The sequence below is a fragment of the Schistocerca serialis genome, chromosome 1, assembly GCF_023864345.2.
Source record: "Schistocerca serialis cubense isolate TAMUIC-IGC-003099 chromosome 1, iqSchSeri2.2, whole genome shotgun sequence".
NCBI classification, from domain to species: Eukaryota; Metazoa; Arthropoda; class Insecta; order Orthoptera; family Acrididae; genus Schistocerca; species Schistocerca serialis.
In genome coordinates this window covers 1,064,719,263-1,064,732,681 of record NC_064638.1, presented here as the reverse complement: position 1 = coordinate 1,064,732,681, position 13,419 = coordinate 1,064,719,263, and the positions used below count along the sequence as shown (strand labels likewise).

Here is a 13,419-nt window from a genome sequence, read left to right as displayed (position 1 = left end):
GATGAACCCATGTTTCATCGCCTGTAACAATCTTTGACAAGAAATTGTCACCCTCAGCCACATGACGAGCAAGCAATTCCGCACAGATGGTTCTCCTTTGCTCTTTATGATGTTCGGTTAGACAACGAGGGACCCAGCGGGAACAAACCTTTGAATATCCCAACTGGTGAACAATTGTGACAGCACTACCAACAGAGATGTCAAGTTGAGCACTGATTTGTTTGATGGTGATCCGTCGATCATCTCGAACGAGTGTGTTCGCACGCTCCGCCATTGCAGGAGTCACAGCTGTGCACGGCCGGCTCGCACGCGGGAGATCAGACAGTCTTGCTTGACCTTGCGGCGATGATGACACATGCTTTGCCCAACGACTCACCGTGCTTTTGTCCACTGCCAGATCACCGTAGACATTCTGCAAGCGCCTATGAATATCTGAGATGCCCTGGTTTTCGGTCAAAAGAAACTTGATCACTGCTCGTTGTTTGCAACGCACATCCGTTACAGACGCCATTTTAACAGCTCCATATAGCGCTGCCACCTGTCGGAAGTCAATGAAACTATACGAGACGAAGCGGGAATGTTTAAAAATATTCCACAAGAAATTTCCGGTTTTTTCAACCAAAATTGGCCGAAAAAAAAAATGTGTTGCATTACTTATTGAACTGCCCTCATAGATGGGACTCAACAATATATCTTCGAATGCGGAGGTGTAAGACGGTGATCAAAATTTCGTATATAGATCGAGCCACGTCAGAAAATGCCATTGTTGTAATGATTCCCACCCCAAACTTGTGTAATTTCCGCGACACTCTTTCCCCTGTGTCACGATAATACAAAACCAGCTGCCCTTATTTAGACTCTTTCGACCTCTTCCGTCAATCGTAAGGCTCTCCAACTGCGTAGCAATGCTCCAAAAGAGCGTTTTGTCATTAAAACGCCTACAGCATTTTCTGTGTGTCCATTCCTATTTAAGTAGGTCGTAATTGTAATCAGAGGTATTAAGTAGAATCTACAGCCTTTAGATTTGACTGGCTGATCTTGGAAACGAAGTTTAACGGACTTAGTTTAGTACACACAGGGATAACCTCGCTCTTGTCATTATTTATTGCCAACTGCTAATTTTTACACCAAAAATATATACCTTATTTAAATCGTCCTGCAGTTAGTTTTGATCTTCTGGTGACTTTACTGGACGATAAATGATAGCATCATCTAAAAACTATTATGATTTCAACTATGTGTAGTACGATCTTCACATTATTCTGCAAATATTAATTGGAATCTGTACAGTTTCAGCACAAGTGCCCAATCACAGCACCCAAGAAACAAATCCAGGGCCGTACAAAATGGCGAAATTTGAGGACTGGGCAGAAGAGCCTCCTCTCCTACACGATAAAATCAGCAGATACTTGCAAGAACATTGTGTGAACGAGGGAGGTATTCTACAGTGGTGGAAAAATAACTCCCAACGACTTTCTCGACTTGCGTGTGTGGCAAGAAAAATATTAAATATACCAGCCACTAGTGCCTCTAGTGAGAGAATTTTTAGTTGCGCTGGAAACCTAATTAGCGAGAAACGATCACCTCTTAATGCAGACAGACTTAACGATTTCATCATAATTAATTCAAACACTAATCAGCATACACATTAAGAATACAGTAGAACATTAGACAGGAAACTATAGTTTGAGCGCAAATTTACTAATTAAGAGTGCAGATTTCTTTCTTGTGCTTTCTGGGCGTCAATTTCTGCGATAGAAATATTGTAATGCATACAGTTAATTTATTTTAGACTAAACTTTTTGATTTCAATCCTCCCAAGTGACATTTATTATTGTTTGTAAACCATTTTCTGTTACTTGTGTTTGCAAAAGTAGCCAAATATTTTTAGGAGTATCTGGTTTGGCCTAAATAATACTTTCAGGGGAACTGAAGAAAAATTCGTAAATATTTTTTGTTGAAAAGTGTTCTGCAAAATAAAATATTCAGTTGTGGATTAAGGCAATACACATTATGAGTTTAAATTACAATTTATTTTGTTGAGTTTCACACATATTGCAAAATGTAATTTTATTCTTGTATTTCTATATTAAGGGGAATCCCACATGCAGAGTCAAGATGCTGAAGACCTAGACACTACAAATGCTCCTAAAATGAAGAGCGTCTTTTTCCATGAATGTATTGTAGCAGGAATATAATGGAAACTCTGAGCCACTCTCCACAGCGTCTACATCTGCGTCATGAGGCTTCAGACTCGTCATTTAGGTCTGTGTTATGAGGGTCTACAGTCGTCGTTTACGTTTGCATCATGCAAGTAAACACTCGTCGTCTTAGTCTGCATCATGATGGTCTGAAATATGGTCCCTCATGACGCAGACCTGGACTACAAGTGTGGACTCTCATGACGAAAACGTAGGCGCCGAGAAAAATGGCTCAGGGTCGCCATTGTATTCCCGGTACTATAGTTTTTAGACGAACTGGGTACGAAACAAGTCCTTCGATTTTGTTAAAATGCATTTTGGCAATTTAGAATGATTTTGCCAACTTTGAATGAATTCACAGAACCAGTAAAATACATCCTAGAAACGTAGTTAAATATTTATATAACTGGTGTCATACTTGGCTGAAACATACTAAAGTTAAAGAATCTAGACTTCCAAAATCTTAATTTGGTTCTCATTGCAGTACAGTGGTTAATAGGGGCGTAGATAATTTATTCTTCTGGGGAGGTGACCAATCTTCTTTTTGGGGGGTGGAGGTTCACTTCTTTAGTATAAATATCCATCCGTTTCGGTGTTGAAAAGTGCAGCACAGACTGCATTGTGTTGCCTGGGCATTTATTTATTCCACACTCTCGTCGTTCATCTTCCCTCCCCTATTTTCTCTCTATCCATTTAGTCCTCTCCCACTATCTCTCTAATCACCCCCCCCCCCCCCTCTCCATCCCTTGGCCGGCCGGAGTGGCCAAGCAGTTCTAGGCGCTACAGTCTGGAACCGCGCGACCGCTGCGGTTGCAGGTTCGAATCCTGCCTCGGGCATGGATGTGTGTGATGTCCTTAGGTTAGTTAGGTTTAAGTGGTTCTAAGTTCTAGGGGACTGATGACCTCAGAAGTTAAGTCCCATATTGCTCAGGGCCTTTTGAACCATTTTTGAACCCATCCCTTGGCCCCTCTCCCCCCACCCTCTATCCTTCTCTTCGTCCTCTCTCTGTTGGATTCCGCCACCTCTGTCCATCTCCTCTTCACCTATCTATGAAAACTCATATATATATGTCAACTTTTGTGGTGATCAGTGAATCAGTGTCAAAGTTTATTGCTAGGTAGCATTTATTGTAATACTTTTTGATACGCAGCATTGATAGTTTTGTTTTCTGGTGCGTAAACAAATGAAGTTGAAGGTGTCCTAACAGGGGAATATGCGACATACAAATGGCCATGTGAAAAACATGATTTTCGAGATTGATGCCACAAACATATAACAACTGCCCTTGCGATTTATCTATTGACATGGAAAATGTAAGCTGCACTGGAAATTATAACCGTTTAAAGTCGAATGGCATGTCGGTCGGAATCTTAGCGATACTGGAATCAAACTGTCTTCACCTTTGTACTTTCCTTTTAAAATTGTGGTTTCGATTACGTTGTTCTTTAATTTCTTCCCCGCAAGCCGGGTACCATTACAAAGACATGGCTGGTTTACCTTTCGCAACATAATGATTGCCGATCTGACTTAATTACAGATTGGGAGGCAGTAATCCAGGGAAATCCAGCAAATTTAAAAATTCCGTAGGATAGTTGACTACATCATCTTGGTTAGTAACGGAATAAACCGACTTGTATGTCAGCAATTCGCCAGGTGTCATATTTTGAATCCGAAAATTCATTTCGTTAACATCAAGGTTTTTTGCAGCCAATATAACACGTTCACTCAACCAAAAATGGTTTGCAACTGTTAAACGACATTTGCTGTGCGGGAATTGTCAAACACGATGACTGTGAATGTGTCAGACAGCTCTCAAATTTCAAAACGATCATAGACATTTCGTTTGATGTGACTTACCATACGAAAGTGCTGGCAGGTCGATAGAAACACAAACAGACACATACATACACACAAAATTCAAGCTTTCGCAACAAACTGTTGCCTCATCAGGAAAGAGGGAAGGAGAGGGAAAGACAAAAGGATGTGGATTTTAAGGGAGAGGGTAAGGAGTCATTCCAATCCCGGGAGCGGAAAGACTTGCCTTAGGGGGAAAAAAGGACGGGTATACACTCGCACACACACACATATCCATCCACACATATACAGACACAAGCAGTCATATTTAAAGACAAAGAGTTTGGGCAGAGATGTCAGTCGAGGCGGAAGTGCAGAGGCAAAGATGTTGTTGAATGACAGGGGAGGTGTGAGTGGCGGCAACTTGAAATTAGCGGAGGTTGAGGCCTGGTGGGTAACGGGAAAAGAGGATATATTGAAGAGCAAGTTCCCATCTTCGGAGTTCGGATAGGTTGGTGTTGGTGGGAAGTATCCAGATAACCCAGATGGTGTAACACTGTGCCAAGGTGTGCTGGCCGTGCACCAAGGCATGTTTAGCCACAGGGTGAACCTCATTACCAACAAACACTGTCTGCCTGTGGCCATTCATGCGAATGGACAGTTTGTTGCTGGTCATTCCCACATAGAATGCATCACAGTGTAGGCAGGTCAGTTGGTAAATCACGTGGGTGCTTTCACATGTGGCTCTGCCTTTGATCGTGTACACCTTCCGGGTTACAGGACTGGAGTAGGTGATGGTGGGAGGGTGCATGGGACAGGTTTTACACCAGGGGCGGTTACAAGGATAGGAGCCAGAGGGCAGGGAAGGTGGTTTGGGGATTTCATAGGGATGAACTAACAGGTTACGAAGGTTAGGTGGACGGCGGAAAGAGACTCTTGGTGGAGTGGGGAGGATTTCATGAAGGATGGATCTCATTTCAGGGCAGGATTTGAGGAAGTTGTATCCCTGCTGGAGAGCCATATTCAGAGTCTGGTCCAGTCCCGGGAAGTATCCTGTCACAAGTGGGGCACTTTTGTGGTTCTTCTGTGGGGGATTCTGGGTTTGAGGGGATGAGGAAGTGGCTCTGGTTATTCGCTTTTGTACCAGGTTGGAAGCGTAGTTGCGGGATGCGAAAGCTGTTGTCAGGTTGTTGGTGTAATGGTTCAGGGATTCTGGACTGGAGCAGATTCGTTTGCCACGAAGACCTAGGCTGTAGAGAAGGAACCGTTTGATGTGGAATGGGTGGCAGCTGTCATAATGGAGGTACTGTTGCTTGTTGGTGGGTTTGATGTGGATGGACGTGTGAAGCTGGCCATTGGCTGGCCTTTCGTCTTTCCCTCTCCTTCCTTCTTTCCTGACGAAGCAACCGTTCCAAACACAAACATACACATGTGTATGTTTGTGTTTGTTTGTGTGTCTATCGACCTGCCAGCACTTTCGTTCGGTAAGTCACATCATGTAAATATTCAAGAACCTTCTCCATGGAAACATGCGTACATAGTGAACTTTCATGGTAACCCACAAACGATGTCAAAATCTTTTGTAAGGTACTCTATTCAATGTACTGTCTGAAATATTATGTAGACGTGATGTTCCTCTTGATGGTCAAGTGTGCAAAATTTCTTCAAGATCGGAATAAAATTGTAGGTTAGTGTAGAAGTGTGTAAGTAAAGTACCCTCCGCCATGCACCATTCAGAATTTTAAGCAGACAGCGCCCTTCATCCTGCTTTGAATATCAAGTGTGCCAAATATCATCAAGATCGGAATAAATACATACAATTTGTCGAATTCCGTTATGTAAAGGAACCTCTGCCATGCACCATACGAAATTTTATGTAGATTGTGACCTTCCTCTTGGTTTCAAGGTATAGTGTGCAAAATTTCATCAAGATTGTGTGCAATACAAACTCACGGGCACAATGAAAACGCACTTTCAGTTTTTGTCAAATTTTCCAATTTTTCGGTCAATTTTCGAAAAATTTTATTTCATAAAAACCTTGTCCTCAGAATTACGAACACAGCAAAAAAAAATTTAGCCGAATTGGTCCAGCAGTTCTCGAGTTTTACGCTTACCAACACATTTGGCAATTAATTTTTATTTATATAGATAAGAAGCCCGAAATATACGCGTAAAGGAAGAATATACAAATAACACCCAATATTTATTTACCTGAAATATATATAATGTTGGGGTTTGTCTTTTGGTGCTCAGGTAAAATAAAAACTTTTGATTAACGTTCATAATACGACAATGACACACGCAGACTAAATGGCTGCGTAGTGCAGCTCAGCAGTAATATGGGCAGGCAAGCAAGTTTCCCGCAGCCTGCCCGGGTTGGGTTCTGCTTGGCTTGGCTGGGAGTGAAGCAGCCTGCCCGTTCTGCTGACAACGCGCAGTGGCCTGCCCGCCTGGCCACTGGGCAAGCATGGGTGGGTTAAAAGCGGAACATGTACACCACTATGTGGCACGTAGGGCTCTACTGCCACTGAAGAGAGTGGTCTTTGGCATTGGGTGCAATTCTGCATTACTCGTTATATAAAACTGGAAAGCATATTCTGATACTAGGTTCCACTGAAAATGTTTGTCATCATGAATCCATCAACATCAATGGTGTGAATTTCAAAATTAACTGGCATGACACTGAGTTTTCAAAGGAGTGAAATGATTACTTTATGGGGTTTATCAACACATAATAAATTTACCATGCACAACGACACCTGCTCTTCAGCAAAGAGTTTAAGAGACCTCAAATATGCATTGATGATACACCAACCCACACAGCATTACTCAGTCACAAAGAATGAAGTATTACACTATAAGTAACCAAGCCATGTTTAACAAATTACAGGTGAGACATTACATCCAATAAAGCGATGTGCTGTCGACTGTAGATAAGTTGATCAGTTTATAATGAAAACTGTGTCAACTTCAGTCATCATCATAATTCTGCTAATTAAATGACTGCTAATTTCTGCAGCAATTTATTTTCTTCTGCAGAGTGGAAAACCTTGCTGAAGGAAGCATCTTTCTGTGGAACACAGTGTTTACATCTACTGTACAAGGAGAAAAGTGTAAAAAAAATACAGCACTCTACACCGAAGTACCAATTATGAGGATGCTCCAAGAAATAGCAAGATACTGGCCATCCCCACTATGGAGACTGATTTCAAGCTACTTAATAATACCGTATCATTTTATTCAGTATCATGTATCGGTGTTCTAATAGTGCAAGTCAAAAGGAAGCTGCTACTGAACAATCTGTGACTGCTTAAAATGAACTATGTGATAGTGATACAAAGTCCTGTCACCTGTGAGGTCAGAGATGTTATTCAAATTTCAAGGATGGAAGTTGAAACAGACACAAACTTACCATCTGCTTAAAGAAGTATATGGTGAAACAGTAATGTTTTGTAGAAATGAGAGAAAATGGTGTGAAATGCACAACAAGTGAACAAATATGGATCATAAAACTCAATCTAGAAGTCCATTGCTCATCACAGATGATCTGAAGAATCATCAAGAAGTTCATATACTTCCGGGGATATAGTTTTGGAATTTGTGAAATGAATGAAACGAGGAATTACAGTACAGTCTCCTTCAGTGAAACATCTATGTAAGAAGCAATTCAGTATTTCAGCTTTTGTCCTCTGCTTCAGAGTCTAAGTATGACCTTTAAGTGTAAATGATATTTCTGTTAAGCGTTCACTCAGTGAATGAGTCTATATAACTAAATACACACCTCATGATGGTGTATATGTATGTTAACAGAAGGCAGTTCCGATTTTTAATGTAGTCTACAAATAATAATTACACTTTTATCTTTTCACATTTTGTGTGCAATTCTACAAAGAAACACTTGGGAAATCATTCTCTACGGCTGATAGAATCCTTTCAGATTGTGATAAATTTTTCTTTAGCTGATGGCTAAGTATAATTACCTAAAAAGATACCAAATTTGCAAGTGACATTGACAGTTTAATTTCAGGTAAACTGTCTTTTAACCTCTCAGCCTTCTACTGATAATGCTCAGATTCTCCCTCTTAAGCTCTGAGGTACACATCATGAATTGTAAAACAAACACATTTATGTAAATAAATTCATAATGTGCACTTGAGTATTTACTTGAGTAATAATAAAGTAAATACTAATTAAGCCATGTGTCATGAACATCTTTAAATGTTTGACAACTGCAAACAATCAGCTAGTAAAAATATCAAACTGACTTACTTCACTGAAATGTCCTCATCTGATTCATCCCCATTGTGAATTATTTTTGTCAGTTCTTTTACTCTCGTAGTGAGATATTCTCCGACAGCTTCCAACATCCCCCTTGCAATGCGACTGAAAATTAAATTGCAATATTTGCTTTAAAGTCTGTATAACTGCAGAGTAAACAGGAGAATAAGTATCAATTAATAAATATCTGAAACTGAGTGTCACACCATACTAACATTGCACATAAATCTTATTTACAAACTGAAGATAAATATGACCAACAGATCATATCAAATCAATATAAAATGTGCATACAACATATAAATAAAAAATTTGTTTTATTTCTTTTCTGTAAATCCATTTTCCTGAAGTAACTGAAATCAAAAACATATGGCAGCACATTAGTAAAGTTCACAACTAAATTTTGGCACAATACTCCAATAAAACAGTATAAGACACAACAAATGTACATGGAGGCAAAATGAAAATATTGTGTGACATTGTTGGTTGTGGAGTTCTACTGCTCTAACCAGCATCTTTTCACTGTCGTGTGTGTGTGTGTGTGTGTGTGTGTGTGTGTGTGTGTGTGTGTGTGCCTGAAGTGTAACTTTTTTATGGTTAAATGTCAGAAGTACATGACAATTTTAGCATCACTTTTGTGTTGTTGATCAGGAAGAGCAAGGAAAAACTCATGCTGCCTAGTAAGTTGGTGTTCTTGAGTAGCAATGGGAAAAAAGGAAGGGGGCTTTGTCACCTGTAAGGTCTCCATCTGACTAATGCATCACACTCAACAGTGACACATGCTGACACTTCAAGAGACACCACAAAGAGATTTGTGATTCAAAACTGGACCTTGGTGCACTGGTGGCAATCATGGTACAGCATTCTCTCTCTTTCTCTTACTGACAAATATGTCTGATGAAATCATCTTAATCACCAGGATTCAAAAAGGCTCCTGGTAAAATTGGCTCCAGGTCAACTGCCACAGTATTAGTTAAAGAGTTAGCTACCTTGGCAACACGAACACGAACACGTACATTTTGGTCATCAACCATAAAACACTCTGATGTCCCTCATTTAATCATCCCCAGTATCACTGAATTTTATGGAAGTATTTTTTCAATGTCTTTGGTTTGCATCGTAAGGTACAATCGTACCAGTACAATTTTCTCCTTTTCCTACTCCAGTCATGGTTGATATGCGGGATGAACCACTACTGGTACCACACTGTAGGGGCCCAAATCTCTCTAATTTTAGTGTTGTGGTCACTACATGAGACGACATGGTATCTTTCTCGACTTTTTCTGGAATGTGGATTCTCAGAATTTTGTGAGTAAGGCTGTTTTGCAAAATGTCTTCCTTTAATGTCTTCAATTGCTATTTGTTTGGCATTGCTGTGATACTTTCACATTAAATAAAAAAGTATGTAGATACATCAAACAGCTTTTCTTTGAACCTTTTCTATTGCTTTCATTAAGAGCCTAGACTGATGAACTTTACTCAGGAATTGATTGAATGAGAGTTTCGTAAGCAACCTCATTCATGCATGTATTGTGTTCCCTTAGTACTTCCTTAGAAGTATTATAATAGATCTAAGCCTAGCACCTAACTTCCCTACAGCATGGTCAAAGTCACTGCAGATGGATACTATCAGATACTTGAAAGTTCTCACTGGTTCCAGTGACTGTGTATCACTCAGTCAAACAATATCAGATCTTTTCACTCATTTTAAGTGGATTGCATTACATTTATTCACAATTTGAGTTAGTTTGATATCTCTGTCCTACGTGCTGATTAAATTGAAGTCTCGTTACATTTTGTACCAAATTTCTAGCTATGTCCCCTCTCAGTATATTACTGTATGATCACCAAATCAACTGATAGAGCTACAAATGTTATCCATTACATCATTTATAAATCGTGAACAGCAATGGCTGCATCACACTACCTTCAAGTACACTTGACATTCTGAGCCTCAGACTATGTTTCCCCATTTACAACAACATAATACCTAATGAAACTTCCTGCTGAATTAGTATTCGAACTGGGGACACCTTTTCTTTTAACAGGCACATGTGACTAAGCTATTCAAATACTGTTCACCACCTGCCCTCACAGACTTATTTCTGCCAGCACCTTCTTTCCACATTTTCCTGTATATCACTTGAGATTAGCACTCCTGGAAGAAACGATAGTCTGAAGAATTGGTTCAGCAACAGCCCATGAGACTGTTTAAAGAATAAATTTTCATTATGCAGCAGGATGTGCACTGATTTGAAACTTTCTTACAGATTAAACCAGTGTGCTGGACCAAGAGTCAAACTTGGATGGGTTGGGAGCTGTACTTGAATGGCTCAGGCAGTAGATCACTTGCCCATGTGATGCAGAGATCACTGCATCGAGTCCCCGTCTGGCTCAAAGTTTTAATCTACCAGGAAGTTTCAAATTGCTTCAATCCTTAACAGGTGCGCTCATCAGTGAAAATCAGTTTCTGACATTCAATTTTCATCTTCTGGAAGTTACATTGCTTGTAAATGTACAATGGATGAATTGAGAGGATATCTTTAACTAGGGCAGTGTGGATAAATTTGGATTTGGGTCTGGAAAGTAAGCCTTTTGACAGAAAGGACATATTTGGAACAGAGGGGCACTTGGGGGAGATATGTACAATAGCATGTGAGTCAAGATTGTGATCTATGGGTATGAGTATTGTTCTGAGTGGGCATTCCTGATCTGCTGAAACACGACTATGTCTAATGTAGCACAACGCACAATGGAAGTGTCCCCAGGTAATATGCTTCAAAATAAGTAAATCTATTTCACATGGCAAAGAAAGAGATTTTGTGTCGCGCTGTTGTAAGTACTGGGGCTAAAACTGTCATCCATCTACACTATGTTCAAAATTTTGACCTTTGCAATTAATTTTGACTTCACAAATACGAAGAAATGGCTCAAGAGGAGGACATTCACACTAACAAGATCACAATTTAAGTAAGTACGTCTTCTGCAGACTTCAAGAAATTTTCATTGTTTCTAAACTTAAATACACCATAAAAAGCCAAATAAAGTATACTGAGGTAAAAGGAAACTATTTTATGAAACAAAGGGGCTTCTGACAATAATTTTTTGATCCTGTAGTCATTTATTTTTCAGTCTTATTTCATAAAGGATTTTCAGTTTTGTTGTGGTCTTCAGTCTAAAGACTATTTTGTTGCAGCTCCCCAGCTACTCTACCCTGCACATGCCTCTTCACCTTCAAATAAGTACATGAATCTACATCCATTACTAAATTCATCTCTTGGTCTCCCTCTACAATTTTTACCCTCTGAACATCCCTCCAATACTAAATTTATGATACCTTGATGTCTCAGAATGTGTCCTATCAACCGATCCCTTCTTCTAGCGAAGTTAGGTCATAACTTTCCTTTTTCCTCAATATTATTCAGTACCTTCTCATTACTGATCTACCCATCTCATCTTCAGCATTTTTCTGTTACACTACGTTTCAAAAGCTTATGTTATCTTCTTCTCTAAACTGCTTATTGACCACATTTTACTACCACACACTTCCAGACAATTACCTCCAGCAAAAAGCTTTCTAACAATTAAATCTATATTAAATGTTAATAAATTTTTCTTCTTCCAAAATCCTTGTCTTGCCATTGCCACTCTACATTTTATATCCTCTCTACTACTACCATCATCAATTATTTTGCTGTCCAAGTACCGAAACTTGTCTACTACATCCAGTGTCTCTTTTCTTAATCTAATTTCCACAGCATTGCCTAATTTACTTCTACCACATTCCGTTATCTTGTTTTGCTTTTGTTGATGTGAATATTATGTCCTCCTTTCAAGAGACTGTGCATTCCATTCAAATGCTCTTCCAAGACCTTTGCTGTAACTGACAAACCTCAAAGTTTTTATTTCTTATCCTTGAACTTTGAATTCCTCCTCCAAAATTTTTTTTGGTTACCCTTAATTTTGCAGTTATGCACTTACATACAATTGTAGTGTCAACTGTGTTTCAGTGGACTATTATTTAATATATTTAATTTTTCTTTCATAATGATTTGGTTTTGGTTGTTTTTATTTTATTTCATATGAGATGAGTGAGCATTTCATCCGATTAGCGTCCATCTTCTATGTATCACAGACTGACAGACTGGCCACTGTTGCGCTTGCTGCATGGGTCCAGGATGTTGGGGTACAAGCTCCACAACACTGCATAGGTGCAGTTCTTTGTTTCTTCTTTCTTTTAATAATCATGATTGTTATTGAGTTTATTGGGAGAGGTTTGCTTGGAAGTGTTTTGTTGACCACTGTATAACTCAGATGAAGAAATTCATATTATATTACCAAAAAACTGGACTGTATTTTTATGAAATAAAAAAAGACATATGATTAAATTTTTTCACTTACAAACAGCTCCCTGTTCTAAAAAACAGGTCACTGAATCTGCTACTGAGAAAAAGACAGGGAAAGGGGGGGGGGGAGAGGAGAGGGAGAGGGAGCAACTATATCCTGCAACTGAACAGAAGACTAAGGAAATGGGAGGTTGACCAAAAAGAAATGAGCACTCAAGAAAAGTAATGTTTTGGAATTAATAGTGTTCCATCATAATAGTCTAAATAGCCTACACTAGAACAACTGGAACTGATGTATTTTGGAGACTGATGTTTATGGCAGCAATGGGCGCCACCAAGTGCCTCATCCATTCCCATATTGTATTTACATTTTGCAGCCATGAACCGCCACTGCAGCTGCCAAGTGATACTAGCACTGACGCTGCTCTTGCCCAGTTCAGCCACTGCCTACTGTCACTGCAGAAGCAGACAATGACAACAACAACACCAACACCAACACCAACACCAACAACAAGCCATAAGGTGATTATAATGGTAAAAGAAGCCGAAATAAACCACTCATGAGCCAGTGTTTGAAATTTTATCAGTGAAAGAATATTAAGAACAGACAAAATTACCTATTTCTTGTTAAAAATTAACAGTTCAAATAATAGTAAACATGGAAGAGTTTTTGAACATATTTTCAGTTCAAGTATAGTGATTTCCCCGAGACAGAGAAACTTAAGCTCACACATCAGCAAGGGTTCAGAAAGCAACGCTCCTGCGAAACTCAACTTACCCTTTTCTCACATGATACATT

The 13,419-nt window shown here is 39.5% G+C and overlaps 1 protein-coding gene across 2 annotated transcripts in view; it reads right to left on the bottom strand.

Moving 5' to 3' along the window:
• LOC126415753 (mitogen-activated protein kinase kinase kinase 4) overlaps positions 1–13,419 on the bottom strand; it is a 212,394-nt gene that overhangs the window by 89,516 nt on the left and 109,459 nt on the right. For both annotated transcript variants that reach the window (XM_050083454.1, XM_050083455.1), the window contains exon 13: positions 8,266–8,379. In XM_050083454.1, the coding sequence (XP_049939411.1) occupies positions 8,266–8,379 (114 nt within the window). The remainder of the gene's footprint in view (positions 1–8,265; positions 8,380–13,419) is intronic.